The sequence below is a fragment of the Oreochromis niloticus genome, linkage group LG23 (genome assembly GCF_001858045.2).
Source record: "Oreochromis niloticus isolate F11D_XX linkage group LG23, O_niloticus_UMD_NMBU, whole genome shotgun sequence".
NCBI classification, from domain to species: domain Eukaryota; kingdom Metazoa; phylum Chordata; class Actinopteri; order Cichliformes; family Cichlidae; genus Oreochromis; species Oreochromis niloticus.
In genome coordinates, this window is record NC_031986.2 from 40,671,480 (window position 1) to 40,689,850 (window position 18,371).

Sequence of the window (18,371 nt, forward strand, 5' to 3'; positions counted from 1 at the left end):
TCACTACATGCTCTGCAAGGTATCAAAACACGACTGGGGTTAGAGAGATGGCTGTCAAAAAGTATTTGGGTTTAAGAAGAAGCTTGAATCCCTCGGAAGAGTCCTTTTCTACATGTTAACTACTGTCCCATATACTTTAGAGTGATTAGCAGGATCCCTGCCTTGGCTGTTGTCTCAAAGGAAAGGGTAGACAAGATCTGCTTAGCTTCTGGCTGGAGAAAGGCCAACTCATTTACATTCAACGCACGAGGCTGCACGCACTCTGGCAGTATCCATGACCTCAGCTGTTTCAGCGCACTGTAAAGCCATCCCATAACTCATAGGGCCACATTCACTAATGGGGGCCAAGGGTGGATGGATGGGATGGTGGTTCAATAAATGGGGCAAGAGGAATCGAGGGTGCATTGCAAAGAGGAAAATGCAAAAATGCCCTGCCTGCTCTGGCTGCAGTGAATACCTGTTGGAGGGCATCCAAACCACCGGCCTGCCCTTTTTCACTGAGTGCTTAGCATGAGAAATCACTTTGTTTGTACAGGAAGCATGGCCACAGAGCAACAACAGTATACCTTTTACAATTAACTCAGACACAGGTCTAATTAGGCAGCTAGCCCGGGCATCTACAACATGCGAGGGTCTGGAGAAGCATGCTGAGCCACAGAGGAGACATAGTTTGTACATATTAATGCTGAACTGTGCATGCCAATTACACAGTCACTGTCATACCTGTTAGGATTCTTTAGGATACTGTGCAATGCTTTTTTACCATCACATGAACAGACTTGCTAAGTGCATGACTTGTGGTGCATAGGTTGTATTTTACTTTATAGGCTACAGTCATTTGCAATGCAGACAGAAATGAGAACTAGAAGCAGAACTAGAAAAAACTAGAAGTTGAGCCAATTTCACCCCCACAGCTGCTAAAGGTCACTAGAGCAACTGCTGAAATGTATGTGATCTTCCTCTTAGAAGAAAAGGAGGTGGAGGACACCAACAAAAAGGAGCATTTGACATATGACACCTGCCAGAAACCCCCCCAAGTGCTAAATCTGTGAGTAATAGCAATGTCCAAGGTGAAGAGAGCTTCTGTGGGATTGCCCAGCTGAACTCTGGGAAAGAAAAGAAAATGTGCTTGATTTAAATAATTACAGACCAATGCAGATGTCTCCTGCTTGGTCTTGAGCTTTGATTTAAATATATTTAGTGCTTGATTTGAGTTTTCCCTTGGCAGAGAAACAATTTAACAGGATTGAGAATGAAAACACAGCAAAAAAAAAAAAAAAAAATGCAAGGCATATCATTGACAAGTGATCAACAGATCTATTTCTTCCATCTCATTATCGGTAAATCTTAGCTGTCTGTCGCTGGTGACAGGAACTCCACTCTGCATTTAATACCTAATTCACTCATTTACACTGTCCTCTCATAGTCTTTGAATAAATTGCAGAGAAATTTGATAAGAGAGTGTCCTCTCTGAGCTAAGGGAGCTGGTTTTGTAGTTAAGCAGCTTGATCCATGATAGATCAACAATTTCCAGTAGTTTATTTTATTTTCTATTGAAGTTACTGGTAAATCTGTTGTTTGCATATTTTCGATAAATTTTTAAAATTATGCATTATTATGAAAAAGGTTTGTTTTTATTAATAATTTCACATTTATGAGTAAGTTTTACTGCAATGTGTCTAGTGGCTAATGTTATGTATAGCTTTTGAAAACAGTTTTGGGAAACTGGAAATTTTTGGAGAAGAAGACTTGTGCACAAAAAATAAACAAAATGACATTTTCTCAAGACATATTTTGATGGCGACAAAGGTCCCAGTTCCAATCAAACAAGTGCCAGTCCCGTGCTGGGGGGTCTTAGACTGTTCCCGTAGGATTGAGCACAAGTTGTACCATATGCCTGGCTGGGTGTACACATCCTGTTTACACAGTTTCCAGGGTTTGTTTCAACCATGACCTCTGTGCCAGGAGTCCCCCGGGGTCACGAGGTCTAACTCTTAGGTTGACTCCGCAGCGATGAGGAAAAACAGCTGAATGCTTTTTAGTGTAAAGTCTGCATGTGCAAGGCAGTTACGGCTTCTTCAGAGTTTCACAGAGTAATCATTGTGCATGTATGTGTGTGTGTGTGTGGGTGGATATTACTCATATTGTGGGGACCTAAATTTGTTTACACAGTAGCACTGTGGGATGTAACTTACGAGAAATAGCACAAGTCTCCATGTAAATTTTGAAGTTGTCCTGACATTAAAATGTACATATGTCAGTATGGTTTGCTATGCAGATGAATCCATTGTGTGTGTGTGTGTGTGTGTGTGTGTGTGTGTGTGTGTGCACGCGCAAATCCTGAACAAGATATCAAAGGTCCTCTTCACAGCCTCACAGCTGCATAAATATCCATCAGGTAATGTTCCAAACAGAAAGCCATTCTTCTCTTCAACTGCGCAGGGAACAAACAAAAATAGACAAAAGACAACAAGGTCCCTGCTGACCATGTCAATAGCGCTGGGTCTTACTGCGGAGGAGACATAGTGACGAGCTCTGATGTTTGTGCCCTGACCTGACGAAAAATGCATCTTCAGTGTGTTTGCTCCATTACTCTCGTGTGCAGATGGTGCTTTCAGCAGAGCAAAGAGGTTGTTTGTTTTCCTTATGTAGAAATGATAAAAGCATGCACTTAAACGAGACAGCAAAATGCATGAAAACTAAACAGAGAGAGTAGAAAGAGAAGATTGGAGGAAATATTAGCTTTGAAATTTATTCCAGTTCAGCTTTCATCCTGTTGTTTTGTCCAGGCAAAGTATGATTTACACTAATTGCACTGAGAAAAAAAAAGAAAACTGAGTTTTTACATTTCACTTTCTTGGATAACACAAACTGGATGTGGCATGTATGTGACATAGGTTAGGTTTAGGGCTGGAGTCAATGTCAGAACAGGCTAGCTATTTACACCCGTTTCCAATTCACAATCTCTTTATCAAGCTCCAAGCACGAAATTCAAAATGTCTACAAGATCTTAAAGTCGTACACAAATTGGCACATACTAAAGCCACATGAACAGTATGTGAAAAGTAGTCATTAAGTACTTTCTGAGCTTATGGAAGTGTATGCATGCAACACTTGCGGAGATAAGAACACATATATAGTATGAACTTTCATTATGACTGCAGGCTATATGATACTTGCCTTCTTACAGCATGACATCCTGGAATATTTTCCGTTATGCTTATGTGTGTGTGTGTGTGTGAGTGTGTGTGTTTGCGTGTGTGTGTACGTTTCTTTTTATGTCCATATGTGTGAGTGTGTATGTCTTTTTTAAGTGATGGGAGGATACAGCTGAGCATGTCTTATCTTAGATCACAGAAAAACGTGTGAAACCCCAACTCTGCGGAACTCCTCTCAATCCCAGAGCCACAAGGTTTCAGTTTGCGGTGGCAGCTGAGGCCCTGTCTCTCCTCTTTCTGTCTGCCTCTGCCTCTCTCTCTCTCTCTGTTCTTTTCTATCTCGAAAAAGAGTGACATCCACAGACAGCAAACTTGCACATAGCAGCAGAAAGGTGTGGAGGCTGAGACTGACAGTCAGATGCAGTCAGAAATAGGCAGTGACTTCTCAGAAGAGGCTCTTGATAGTTGCAGTATGACTGGAAGCCATGAGAATTTATCAGCGCGCTGCCACACTTCTTGCTCATGTTATATCCAGTAAGATGTAAATCAGTAAACAGTCAGAAAGAGCAGAATCAGTATGAAGAGTCTGTTAGCTACACCTGCAATATTCTCTGTAAATTTGTGTCAACATTCTCACTTGCGGTTTGTTTTGTTTGTCTCACCTAACTGACAGATGGCGGGATAACCTTCGCGTCAAAGTTGCACTCGGCAATTATAAAGTTTGGTTCTTTGTATTTTGCTTTATTTTTAGCAGCTATGAGGAAATAACACATCGACCCTTTTATGCAAAGCTCAAACCCAATTCCAGAACCCAATAAAAGCATCAAAATCTGAGATAAGCCACACTGACTGTTGTACTGTTGTTCCTTACTTTTACCATGAATATGAAAACTGTTGCTGTCTTTAAGAAAACCCCAAAAGCTTTATTTTTGCTTATTGTAACACATGGGCTAAGAAGCTCATAGAACTTTTTAAATGCTATTTTTGTATACTTTTGTTACACAAATAGCCATGACTCATAGATTATTTGTCAATCATTAAACTAAAACTTGAAACTAACACCTTTATCGAAAGCATCTGGTTATATTGTCGTCATAAATGAGTCAAAGCCACATATAGTGTACCACCCCGCTGTCTCTCTGCGTCTAATCCAGGCAGGGCAGAAAATATATTAACACAGTGCTGGAGATGGTATCCAGTGAATGCGTCGCTTACTCATTTGTGAAGTAACACTTACATAAAGCTGCCCTTTTTTTTTGATAAAAAATGACTGACCCCTGAATATTTGTGAACCTACCCACACCTCAGCATGCAGTAACAATGGTTAGGGCCTCCCTTTGGTCCCAAACAGCTTCATTTCTTGGATGCCTTTGTTTTGTGGATTCCACACAGTGAAACAGTCCTTGACATTCAGCTCCATGGCAACATGACTGCATCAGTAATTTCTTCAAGTTTTCAGCCACAAATTGCTCATCCCAAAGTTGGAACCCCTGATGTCAAGTGGGAGGAGCTACTGCTAAAAAGTCACAGATTTACAAATGGGATCTACATATTCTGTCCACATTTCCTTCTGGTGGAAATTACCCCTATAAAACGTTAAGTAACATTTGGGTTTTAAACCTCTAGGAAGGGGAGCTGGTTGTTTTGTGATGAAACTTGCAGTTTGGGAATCTGTGAGATCTGTGCTTTCAGCAGAAACAACGTTTTGCCAATTGCACGCCATTAAGTGAACGGGGGAATCTGTACTTTGTGTTCACAACTTTTCGCTTAATCTGTTTACCTGCTCTTTAATTGTTTGTTGTTTTAGCTGTGTTTGGTGGTCATGGAAAATGTCTTGTGGGCTTTTGGCTAAGATTCTGATGTTTCTGTGGATACCATGGATGTCTATTTTCAAATAGCAGACCCGGGGGCATAGCCTGTGAAAGCAGATGTTTCCCCTGTGAACCCCAATACTGGGAGAATTGGGGTTCTCAGGTTAAGAAGTATTCATGCTTCTGAAAATGCTCTCCATAGTTTAGGAAAGGGAGCTTCCTCGTTAGAATATGCAGGAAGCAAAACGTGGCATGCATTTACTTGTGAAAAGTGTACCAGACTATTACCTGGTCTGTTCCCACCATGTGACAGCAATCCAGCCTCACATGGACTTTGTACTAGGAAGCTGGCAGGTTTAAGACTGGCTTTTATCTGACCAGGCTGACTCAGATATTTGCATTCTCACATGCAACTCTGTTGGGTGAGTCCTAGAAGAGTTCAGGGTTGCATGTATGAAACCAGCTTATGTACTGCACTGCTGCAGCATGGCTGGCTGATTGCATGGATACACTGTTGTAAAAAGGTTTCTAAAAAAGCTTACAGTGTCTTTGCTGGTTACATATTTCTTAAGAATTGCAGACAGATCCGTGTTAACTGTGTTGACTCAGTGCTGAAAAAGTATTCACTGCTTAAAAATAATTGTGGTTTCTGTTTCCCAAAACAGGTTGAGTGAGAGAGTTTGGGTTTGTCACTTTGAAGTTAAAAAGCTATGTAGACTTCTGTGACGCTCAGAAAATAGTTTGCTTCATAATAGCCTTGTGGGTTCAAGACAATGCTTGGATCACCTTTTAAAAGTCTTATTTTATCAAACTATGCTGTCCCTGCATTCACCCCAAGCCATAGACGGAGGTGTTTGCTTTTACTCGGAAGGACACTAAGTAGGAGGATTTTTTTTTTGTTACGAGAAACATATCTGCAGAAAGAGGAAGGGAGGCAGACAATTAGAAAAGGTCAAGGGACAGATTTTTAGTCCTTATCACTTTTAGAATGAAGGTGTAAACAACACAAAGCATCATCTCTCTGACTGGAAAAAAAAAAATCGCTTTTTAATTGGAATTACTGGTTTTGTGTGTTAGAAATCAGAGATAAACATCAGTCTTTTGCACAAAGATCCCTTTTGCCTCAGCAAGCATAAATGTACAAATATGAGTTACCCCAATTTCATTTCAATCATTTTGACTTATTAAGTTCGTTATAGCATCTGAAAAGAAACAACAGAAGCTGCCACCATGCAACATTTCACAGCAGTATGCTGTGTTATTGGGGCTTTGACTGACAATAGGTTTGTTCTTTCATCTTCCTTTCCTCTTTCAGCTTTTTCTTAATGCTCCAAGTCAAGCTCAGTTCTCAGCCTCACTGTTTACATAAGCAGGAAGCTGCTTCAGAACACCTTTTGTTGTTAGTACATGTGTCAAGAAGAAGGCTTCACACGAGGCAAGTCTCCTTCCCCAGTCTGTCACTGCACTTCCATATTCTGTCTCATCTTGAGCTGGGCGATACTCACAGATGTGGGGAACATTTCTGTAGGCTCCCTTAGTGAACCTCCTCACCACTTCAGCTGCCTTCCAGCCACAAATTCAGACCCTTGGTTCCACTGTCTTCACTGCCTTGAACAGTGAACAGTGAAAAAATTAAGCCAGTGCAAAGCCCAGAAACCTATAGTGTCTCAACTGGCTAATTGAGACTGGCTTCAAAACCAAGTCTCGTGTTAGTTTGCATAGATTTATAGTAGAAATGAACATACCTACACCCTGAAATGTAAAGAAGTTTTGGTCTCTATGGATAAGCATAGCAACTACAGGAGTTCATTTTTTATTTACACATAATTAACACTTAATGTTAGTTGTTTTTAAATACTGTTACAGCTTTGATGGATAGCAAGACAATTGTGTATACCTGCAACTGGTTAGCTCGACTTCATCTTCGCTTATCTGAGTCACTGAACGGGGCCTCTCGAGGTGTTTGTCATGTTGGTTCTGGAGCATATATTTACCTGATAAATAATATGGCTTCCTCTGTGGTTAAACAGCAAGTTTAAAAAGTCGGCGTTCCAATTTCAGCAGCACTTATTTAGGATGTCTGATTCCCCTATAATGTCTATTAATGTAGTTAAACAAGCTTGCTTGATAGCACTAGTTGCACTCCAGTTTGTCATCTACATATGGTCAGCTCTCAGGTCAGTGGGGAGCCCCTGAGCACTGACAAGCTTTATACTACAGCAGTGGCAATGTGCAAAGTTTGTAGTAGTAGGCAGCAATAGAGAGCTGAACTTGCTATGGAAAGTTAACTTGCTTCTGGGAGTTAACAAAGAACTAAGAAACAAGAGAAAGAGGAGGAAAAAGTAAGGTCATGACGATTGAAGCAGGTAATAAAAATGAAATATAAATATCTAAATCTATTCTAGCTGTAAGGGGAAGAGATGCTTGAATAACACAACTTCCACTAGCATCACATGATTTCTTTTGTTTACTTTGATGATAACATTAAGCAGTGCGGCCTAGAACATAGAAGCTAGTTCCAGTATTAGCACTTCATAGCCAGTCAGCTTGGTCTTTGGTATCAAAATGAACACTTTGCCATTTGGAGGGTAACTGTTGTTTTATAGCAGCGTTGTTGTTGCTAGTAGCGTCATACGTTTTATCACACAGTGGTGATGAATCCTGGTTGGTGGGTCTCCTCTTTGAAATTTTGCCCAGGGCCCCAACAAACTCAAGAATCACCAGTGTAACTACTTCTGGCTCTTTAAAATGGGCAACAACATATATGATATATGGGTCTTCGGGTCAACCAGTTACCAAAAATGCTGTTGCTACCTGAACACTGCATGTAGACTTCCCTATTTTTGCACATTATGTATACAATACAATAAATAGAATAGTATTTATATAGGGGGGGTTCTACTTTTACTTACACACTCAAGGTGGTTTAAGACTATAAGGGGAATTCACCCACTAAAAACTCAGATTAACACATAGAAAAGCATTTGGATACACCGGGAGCAATATTTTACCAATGAAATTCCAAGCTTTTCATATTTCGTTCACATCAAAATACCTCATGAAACAGATCTCAGATGAAAATCACTGAGTCATATTGAAGGAGTAAGTAATGAATACTCATGGAGACAATGTGATGTACTCATTTTGTTATTTATTTATTACCTAAAAAAAGGAAATGTTCTATCACAAGTCACACTGAAATGTATTGCTTAAGAAAAAAAAATATATTCATATATTTTTTTCGCTTTTTCCATTTTTTTTCTTTTTCAGAAACACATTCTGTTTCCATTATATTCCACCAAAAAAAAAAAAGTTTCCCTTTCTCGGACATGAACATCAGCTGCTGCCATGTCCCAACAACCTTTTCCACTGATTTTTTTTGTCGTTTTTTTGTTTTTTGTTTTTGTTTTTTTAAAAATGCACAAAGAAATACATAATTCACAGTTACCATTTTGGTTTTATAAATTAATACAGTCACACATGTGCTACACCGGTCTAGAGCTAGAACATTGTAAATTGTATTCTTGAATCCTGTTATTTTCAATAGTTGGCTACAAGAAAGAACAGGCAACTTAAATGACGTGATCAGAATTCCACCAACATACTGTTTTTAATCCTCTCTGTAATGCTTTTGTCATCTTTTTTTGTTTTGTTTCATCTTTTTGAGTTTTACACAGAAGTGAGGCACACACAGAGTATAGTTCATACATATACAAAAAAAACAAAAAAAAACAACCCAAAATGAACATTTGGGAGGGGCGGGGGTTTAATTGTCCTTTAAAAATGATGGATCCAAGGAAACAGGAAGTGCATGTAGTCTTGGGAGTCCTTATAGGACCTTTTATTCTGAATCTGGGCTGTTTCTTGTCATCTACGTTCTGTGGTGTAAACTTCCTCAGATAAAAGTTACACAGATTTATAGCTTTTTGCAGCTTGTTGGCAGCTGGGGACTGGGTTAAGAGGGATGTGTGGTTTGAATAACAGAGACCAACAAGCATGGCAACACAATGAAATGGGACAAAGACCATATCTGAGGAACAAAATCTACTTTTGAAGAGTATTTGATTCACTCAAACAAGCTTTAACCCAAAAATCTACGACTCTCATTGCTGCAAAATACTACAGTCATGTGTATCAACCAACAAAGTGGGGAAAAAAATGAATAACAAGCTCAAATCTGACACTGACACTGCAAGGGCAACATTTTAAGGCACAGAAGCCTTGACATAATAGAGACTCCACCAGCTAAAAGCACTAAACGACAGATGCCCAGTGTCCTCGGTGACAAAAACGGTGTCCAACATCGATATGCACAGAAAGTTTAAAAAACAAACAGGAAACATTCCCACCCCCATGTGTCCCCAAGTGTCTCATTTTTTTAGTGAAAGGTAAGGCCACTTAAAAAAAAGATGAGGTTCACCAAAAAGGTAATCTCTCACTGCAATCTCTGGGAGTGCAATTGTGGTTGGGTGGTCAATCAGACAGACAGATAAGAGACACAGACCAGATGCTTCTCTTGAGTAGGTTTGATAGACAGTACTGTAAATCCTCAGGTCTGTTGTTTCCCTGTGAGAATGCATCCACGCGAGCCTCTGTTGGCATTCAGGCTGGGAGGAGGGGAGGCGGTTTAACAGTTTGCAGGCTGTTTGGGTCCTTGAGAGTCATGGGGGATAAGAACCAGCTTTTAAGGAGTTGAGAGAGAGAGAGTCAGTTGCTCTTTGCTCATCATCACATCATCATCTTCACTGCGCGCAACAGAGTTCAGTGCTGAGCAACAAAGCTTAGCCCACACTTAACTTCATCCGTTTTGGTTTTGCGTCGTAATACTTTAGCAGGACACGGTTGTTCTAACATTGAAAAAAATTAAACGTTACAAAAGAACCTAGCCAACAAAAGCAGCATTGTTTATTTTCTTCACAAATTCATGCATGTTGTTAACCTTCATTTCCACAGCACCAGTTTCGTTTTTTTTCTTCCATCAATAGAAAAAAGATCAGCGTAATTACACACTTCTGCATGCAAAGGAAAGTCACTTTTCCCTCCCGTGTTTTTTTTTTCCCCACATTTTAAGTCCCCATGTGTAGCAGCAAAACTGTGAAAGGCCTAACCTGATATGTCAATGAATGTACTGGTGGAGGCACTAGATAATGATGCTGGATAAAGACCCCATTTCGTCTCCCTCTTGGCCAGTAAAACCAAAAAAAAAAAAAAAAAAAAAAAAAAAGAGGCATCATTATGAGAACTTGTGATAAAAGGGACACATCAATTGGGCATCAAACTGGGAGCCAATTTGCTTTTTCATACAGTCATGTTGCAAAGTAGTGGCCCATGCGCTCACGGCAGCTGAACTTCACAAATTTGAGAACGTTTGAGAGAAGACAACTGGACAAAAACATAGGATATTCTAAAAATCAATTTACAACAAACTTACACACACACGCCCTAACAAGCATTTGCCAATTGTCACATTTATGTACACAAACTCGAAATCCCTCAGTCCCTTCAGGTTTGTAACACATGAGGTTGGCTGCATGAAAAATGATCTTTCTGTAACTTTTGTTGTGGCTAGACAAAAAAAAAAAAAAGTCATGAATGAGCTAATGAATGATTGAATGGATGCACATATTTGTTGGTAGTCAACGATTTGACTAAAGCCACAAAGGGCTGCTGTTTTTTGAAAACAGCAGATAGGAAGAGAAATAAAAATAGATTTTTTTTCATATACATTTTAAAGATTTTAAAATCCTCTAAAGCACTTTCTGTTAATATTCATTTATTTTGTGTATTCATTAATCATTCCTATCAATACCCTATGTCACTGAGGTTGATATCAATACTTCCATATTTATTATTTATTCTATTTCAGGCCCCACCTCCTCCTCCTTGCACATTTTGACCAGCTGTTATAAATCAAGAATATGTGCAAACTACTTTGAACTGGTATATGAAAACCTGAATGCTTTGTGAACAATGCTACATATTTTTTTGTTTATAAAATATAATAATATGCTTAAAAGTGGAAAAAGAAAAGGTTTAACCACCCCGTAACAGGTAAAAACTGGACTCTTGTTGATGAGTTTTGAGATCAATTAGAATGCCCACTGAAATAATCCATAGTCCGGCAGTTCTGCCCTTCTTCTGATTAGGAAACACTGAAGCCTCTGGTGCTCCTGTCCTGTTATGTCCAGTGTGGATCTCTTCATTTCTCCCCAGAGTGCATTTAAAAAGAAAAAAAACAAAAATTCTGAAAATACCACCACCACCACCACCCACTGAATTCTGCTATACTCAAGTACAGGTATGGTCTCTGTAATCATACCCCCCAAAAAAGTCTTGCACACTGTTAAGTCCAGTAGTTGCCAGTCCAAATCCAAGCATCACAAGAAAGTTCTTTTGCTAATGTTGCTGTTTTATTTTTTTTCACAAGGTCACCCACGAAGGGCAGAATGAGATTAGAGTCTGCAGGGAGCCTGTTTTCATGTGACAGATGACTGTTGCAAGGACAACTTTGATTTCCTCTCTGAAGTTACATGTCACCTCCTGCAAATCCGCTCCCTCAAAATTATCTCTAAGGAAATCCCAAGCAATGCTTTGCACATCTTTGAATGCGTATGTGGGAGCAGTTGGTTCAGGCCATGACGAACTCGGACTTCAAGTCAGCCTTTACATCGGGCTTCCACACGGAATCGTCAAAGTCCAGGTCCAGGGAGCCCTCGCTGGACATGCTGCTGTTGCTATTGCTGCGTCCGGCCTTGCGGTTGGGCAGCCACTGATAAGGAGCCCGTTGGTCCCGCCTGGCCTTCCGGCGCAGACGCTTCTGCTGCATCAAGAGCTGCAGACGTTCCACCTTACACCTGGTTGCGCGGTTCTCTGTCTGACGTATACGATCACCTGGACACAGCAGAGAAGAGTAGAAAGACAGTCAGGTATTTTTCTTTACATAGCAAATGTTTTTTTGTTTTTTTTATTGTCTTTTCTCTTAACAGCTCTGGAGGAACGGGGGGTTGGGGGTTAATATGTGTGCCTGTGTAGCTGATGATAATGCTAAAACATGCTAGGCTCTTAACCTTGGCTCACAAATGCACACAAACACACATCCACCATTCACACAATGTAACATTGGAATCTGGTGGTTAACCTCCCCCACAGAGTATAATTAGCCTCCACAGTGCTATTTCATCCCCTTATCAGTGAATGGGGGAGACCTTCTCAAGGCTGAAATACCTACTAGGGTCAAAAAGATGCAAACCCCTGACAGACATGATACTTTCTGATAGCTGCCTATGATATTTACAAACGTAATTACCCATGGCATGCTTCAGTGACTGGATTTGCTCCTAAGTGCATTTCTAGCTGTTGATGTGCCTATAGGAGAGTCTAGTCTCAAGGGAGCGGCCTTGCATTGCACCGTGAATGCTTTCCTACACCGGCCAAGTCGAGCCTAATTCCATTTATACGTATATTCAGGGCCTCAGAAGGAGGGGAAAGCAACCGCAATCTATTAGCTAGCTCCATTAGTATCTGTCTGGGAATTAAATAATTAAATAATGGGCTAGAATGTCAATAAACCGAAGCACAGCGGCCATCCCTGCGCCTGCTGCATGCACCGCAACACACACAAACGTTCACATCCGTATTTGGGTACATCATGTATTCACACAAAAATACATACACAATGTGCACACCCGTGCACTGAACTACACACAGCTGCACACAATCACAGGTGCACAGACAGACACACACACACACCCCAACAGCCGCAGTAGCTTTTAACGTGGATCGATGGCAAATTAAAAAGACCTATTGATTAAACCTTAGCTCTAGTGCAGCCATCCATCTCGGGTCCAGGACAACGCTATTGGCTTTCAATAGAAAATGCAAGCGAATGGAAATTGTAAGCAGGGAGAGAGGGAGAGAGACGAGCGGAAAGCAAAGATTGTTTTTTTTCCCCCTTCCATTTTTTCTTTATTATGGCTTTAGCTTCCTACTCTCCACTCATTGACCTCCCCCCCACTCCATCTATTCTACCCCTTCACCCTTTACACACACACACACACACACACACACACACACACACACACACACACACACACACAGAAAGCCCCTTTTCTACCCCTCCCTCTTCCAGTTCTTGCCCCATATCTCCCTAGAGACAGCTAGGTGGGGCAGTGTGAAAAAGAAAAAGGAGGAGGGGACAGGCAGGGGACTGGCGGTGGAGGTGGGGGTTGGTGGTGTGGGTTAAGGAATTCCTACCCCAGGGGCAAGGGGGATAGAGAAAAGGACAGAGGAAGAGGGTGGAGGGTAAAGGATCAGCCGTAGGTGTCAGTTTTCCAAATCGATTGTGCCCTCCTCTGCTTCCCCCACCCCCCCTCCCCCTCCCCCCACCCCCTTCATCGGAATGAATTCCGGACTCTGTGTGGGCTTAATTTACCTCTTTCCCTCATTTGCTTATCGGGTCGAGCAGCCCAGAGCCTTTTCTCCAGCAATAAATATTCACCACTGTCTACCAGTGCATACTAAAGTAAACTGCCACTAAGCAGCCTCAATGGTGCTTTTTGAAAACAAAGGATGTGAATAGCGGCTCAGAGTTAACAGAAACATGTACGTCTTCACACAGCCACACAGGCAGACTTGGTTTTTCCACTTCCTGTCAATATGTTCTGTCCTGATATAAATGTATGCGTGCATCCAGATGCTCTGTACACTGTGCGTGAGGGCAATGTGTCATCAGCAGAGAACGGGGGGGTACACCACATGGTGGGTGGGGGATATGGGGGGTGGTCTTCTACATTAAAGCCATTGTTCTGCTGCCTCAGCTCCATGTGACATCCATATATTCTGCCACAAGGCTTTGTTCCCTCTCTGGTCCCCCTTCTACACCTTCTTCCCCTGCTCTGACTAGTCAAAAGTGAAACCACCCTTCAGCTTTGTCAAAATATGGCCATAAACAATGAAATGGCAGAAAGCCAACACATGCCCACATAGAAAATCTGTTTGTCTGGAGTGTCTCTGTTTAAATCCTGCCTGTATTTCACTAAGGTAGTCCCTCAGTCATGATTTTGTTTTTTCTAAAAGGGGTAATTTACCAAAACGGCTCAACAATATGAAAGAAAAAAAACATATGCGTGCACACGTACACACACACACACACAGTGTAAAGGGCAGTTTGGTGGTGAGGCAGGAGGTCTTGGCCTTTGGCTTGGCAAGAGCTCTGGGAATGCGCTTGGAGCTACACTAAGTGTGTGTGTGTGTGTGTGTGTGTAGCCATTCATCAGCGTCACTACCGGAGCCCTGGGCGGCTAGGCCGGACACAGCTGGCCACAGGGATCTCCAGACTATGTTTATGACACTAGGGCTATTATTAGGGCTGGCTAAGAAGGACAGACTATACACACACACATACACAAAGGCTGGCCTGGAGCCTCACTGCAAAGACTAGAGCTTGACGTGAGCACAATAACCTTGGAGAACCCAAAGAGGTGACTAAAAGACATAGGGAATGAATTGTAGAGCAAGAGAGAGAATCCACACTCGTACACAACCCACCGTGGCACAGAAAAGACGGATGAGGAAGCAACTACGGATCTTTTCTTAGACACAGTGGAAGATTTCAAACAGAAGATGGGTCAAGGGCACCCAGAGGAAGGAAACACCAGGCTCTTTTTTTTTTCCTCCTCTCTGTTTTTAACCACTCCCCTGCCTGCCTTTCACACTAAAACTCAACCTGAAGCAGCACATTTCTCCCTCCCCAAACTCATCTCCAAAGACTTTGACACAAGCCTTGTAGTAAATAGAGTGGGCACTGCAGAGAAAGGCAGAAAAAAGACAGAGAGATAGAGAAAGAAGGGGTGATCTATGAATAATCGATGCGTCAGTTTTCCTTGCCTTTGAGCCCAGCCCAGCAACACAGCAAGGACTGAGATAGGGAGCAAACAGGAGGGAGGGTGGGAGGAGTAGGTGGGTGGAGGAGGAGAGGCAGAGGATGGAGGAAGAGAAAAAGGGAGGAGGGGCTGCAGTGTGCAGGACGGAGAGGGAGATTAAAGGAGCTTCTCCTTTTATTGATTGTATAAAGATTGGCCTTCATTTGCAGTTGTCTTATTGCTGTTGTTTGTTTGTTTGTCTTGATAAGTCTTGTGATCTTGCAGAGAGAACATTGTGTTTGCTCAGCATCCAGGGAACCAGGGGAGAGAAGGAGGGGTGGACGGACACAGAAAGAAAGAGGAGGGAGACAAAGAGAAAGAAAATCACATTGCAGCAAAATCACTCTTGGTTTCTTTTAGCATCTCTGTGCTTGTTTGAAGCCAGTCTTCATTACAAGTGGGAATAATAGTGGCACATTTAACATGCAAAAATACTGTAACGATCCTGAATCAGAAAGTAAATTTGTTTTTACCCTTTTATTGTGTGGAAATAATAATATGTTAATAAACTGCCACTCTGCCACTACTGAACATCACTAATGTTGCACTTTTGCTTCCTCTTTTACCTGGAGAAGGTATAAATTAGTGCTTCTAACATGTGTATGCAGATGAAATGCTCCGCATCTCCCTGACCTACCAAAGTCAAGCAGTAGCTCAAAGTCTGCAGAGCAAAGTTCAGCCGTAAAACCAACCCATCTGGAAATAAATAACCTGCTTAGGTCTACTTACTAGAAAGCAAAAATTAAACAAATCGGACATATTCTTAAGCAACCAATCAAAGTGGAGCTAATATGAGCACTTTGACAGCTGCTGAAAGGGCACTGACAGCCCTGCAGGGACACAAGCTCTTCAATGACTTTTAGACTTCATTTGCATTCTCTCTCTCTCCCTCTTGCTCTCCTTGTCGACAATGAAAGGGCACCTGATGTGCTTGGCTGGCTTTGCTAGGTATCTCTGTGCTGTGCTGCATCGCTGGGGCATTTGTTGCGTTACTGGTGCACGTGTGTCCCGGCAAATGTCTGTGTGTGACGAGAGGAGTTAAAGCCTGCCAGTGGATAATGCGCCATGCCTCGGCTAAGCAGGTCAGGGTTTAAATACAGGACGCAGTGAGGTTAAGGGCAAAGACTCCTTCTATGCGTCTCCCTCATTCTCTGCCACCCTCCCTCTTCCTTTGGCTTGCGCAGTCCCAGCCTGCACAAAGCTAACATGACCTGACATGTCAAATCGAAAAGGGTTAGGAGGTGGTGAAGGGATGTGGAAGAGACACAAGAGAGGAAGGGGGTTCGGAGAAGCTTCCAGAGCCAACTTTGCCCCCGCTTTGCCCCTCTCTGTGTGCCTGAGCTAAGCCAGCTGCAGTGGGAGTGAGACTAAAAGGCAGCCCTATAATCCCATAGCCCTCCCCTCTTTTGTCCCACAATGGTTCAGGCTGGTGCCCTCTATACTGCCCCTGTCCCTGGCCCCCACACAAAGGGTTAGACTGGGCAGGGGGCTAGTGGGCTGTAGGGGGGATGCTGGGGAGGTCCAGCCTACTCAGCAAAGGAATTTAGCTAACAATCAACCTGTCAGGCCATTCTAAAACCCTCCTGTTCAAATTCAACACAAGTCCTGGTCTAAAAAAAGCCCTAGAACTCAGCAATACTATATAGCAAAACCATGAAACCAAGCTAATCGCCACAGCCTTTAACCAGGAAATTTGTGATGGAGTGTGTGTTTATATTTATGTTCCTCTTCTTCACCAAAAGGTAAAGGCTCTCAGGAGACAGAAAAGCTATGTGACATTTTCAAGAGGTTCTTCAACCCAAGTTTGGTTGCGCACACATATTCAGGCAGCTGGGAAGCGTGGGTTCTTGTCCTGTAGCTGAATGAAGGCAGGTTTCTGTGAAGCAGAGTTAAGCTGCGGTGTTAAGTCCAGTAAGTCTTCCATCAGGTGTCGGCTGATAAGACCGACTGAGACCTCTTAGTCATCGGCATACTTAGAACACCAACTAGAGCAGGATACAAACAGGCACATGGCCCCTGTCCACACAACACACCAGGACATTCACTGTCTCACTGTGCTTAACCAGGCTTAGTTGGACAGGTTACCATTCACGGCTTTCTGGAAGCGCATATTGTGAGCAGGAAGTTGGTTCAGGCCAGTTAAATTGGAAAATGGCAGTAGACAGGCTATTCTTTCACTCTTTGCCTTTGGTTAATGAGTGGACAGTTGGTGGACTGACGGACAGGATATAAACACCCATATGATGAATGAATGAATGGAGGCTTAGTGTTGTGGTTTTAACAACCCCCATCTTCCGCGTTGTCCTCCTCCTCCTCTCTCTGGCCTCGAGTTCACAAAGCAAATTCTTTTCAGAGCTGCATTTTGGAATAAATCTATTTAAAGGCCAAATGAACACAGACAATGTATTGATGCACAACACAGACATGGAAAAAGAAGGGGGTGATTAGGAGGAAGACAGAGAGATGGATTTTACAGACTGTTTTTGGATAGCAAATTGGGTGGGGGCAGTGGCATTGGGCTGTTGAGTGGAGATGATGAGAAATGACAAGACTGGGAGAAGAGGGGAAGGGTGGGGGTGAGTCAATAGGTGGGGGCAGTAAAGGAATGGTCTTTCCTGAGTTAGGAAAATAAGCCTGTGTTATTCCAACTGTTCACTGAACACTTGTAAATGCACTCAGGGTGATGCAGTGAAATACTGGACATTCCCAGCGAGTCAGTGTTTAGAAGCGACAACTGAAATACTTCATTCTGCTCACAACTAAAGGTCAGAAAATGAGAAACAAAGCCAGCCTACAACAATAGGTATGTATGCTCTTGCTTTTTCCAAACAGAAGAAAACATTAAACATTAATTAATAATTTCTACAATCCTCCCCACAAGACAATTCTACTAACGCTGGTAAATTTTGTGCAAATTTAGCAGCTCATTGAAGACTAGCCTGAGATAAGGAGGCAGAGGACAATGATGTTTTCCTCAGTGCACTCACGCCAAGCTTACAATGCTGACTGGATGTTATCAGCGCTGGACATCTGTTTGACACACAACATCCTGTGTCGCTGTAAGGAAAGGAGGTTTTAAAACATCCCAGCCCAGTCCTTAAATGGCATCATCTGAACTCTTGCACCTGCCTCGACCAAAGTCTCATGGGTATGTTGAGGTCTGTACATGCCCAAGCTGCAGCCCGTATTTAGGAGGTAGGCTACATCACCCCAAACCTCTTCTAATATAAACACAGCCCAGCCCAGGCTTGAAGGGGTAAAACCTATCCCCTCAGCTCACAAAGACAAAAGGCAACTCCATTGCCTGACAAGTGAAGCCTGACTGAACAGGTCTGGAGAAGCTAGTATTGCATTACTAAGAAGACCCCCCCTCCCCCTCCGCTCTCTTCCTCTTCTCTCATCTGCTTCAAAACCCCAGAGACACATATGCATGACTGTTTTTGTTCTTTAATCTGACTTTTCTGTTCTCGCTTTGTCAGTAT

At 42.3% G+C, this 18,371-nt stretch overlaps 1 protein-coding gene across 1 annotated transcript in view; it reads right to left on the reverse strand.

The window, feature by feature from the left end:
* Positions 1–8,100: 8,100 nt before the first annotated feature.
* Positions 8,101–18,371, reverse strand: part of midn (midnolin) — a 28,641-nt gene continuing 18,370 nt past the window's right edge. The window contains exon 8 of the mRNA XM_003439674.5: positions 8,101–11,860. Coding sequence (XP_003439722.2) covers positions 11,598–11,860 — 263 coding nt within the window. The 3' untranslated portion in view covers positions 8,101–11,597. The remainder of the gene's footprint in view (positions 11,861–18,371) is intronic.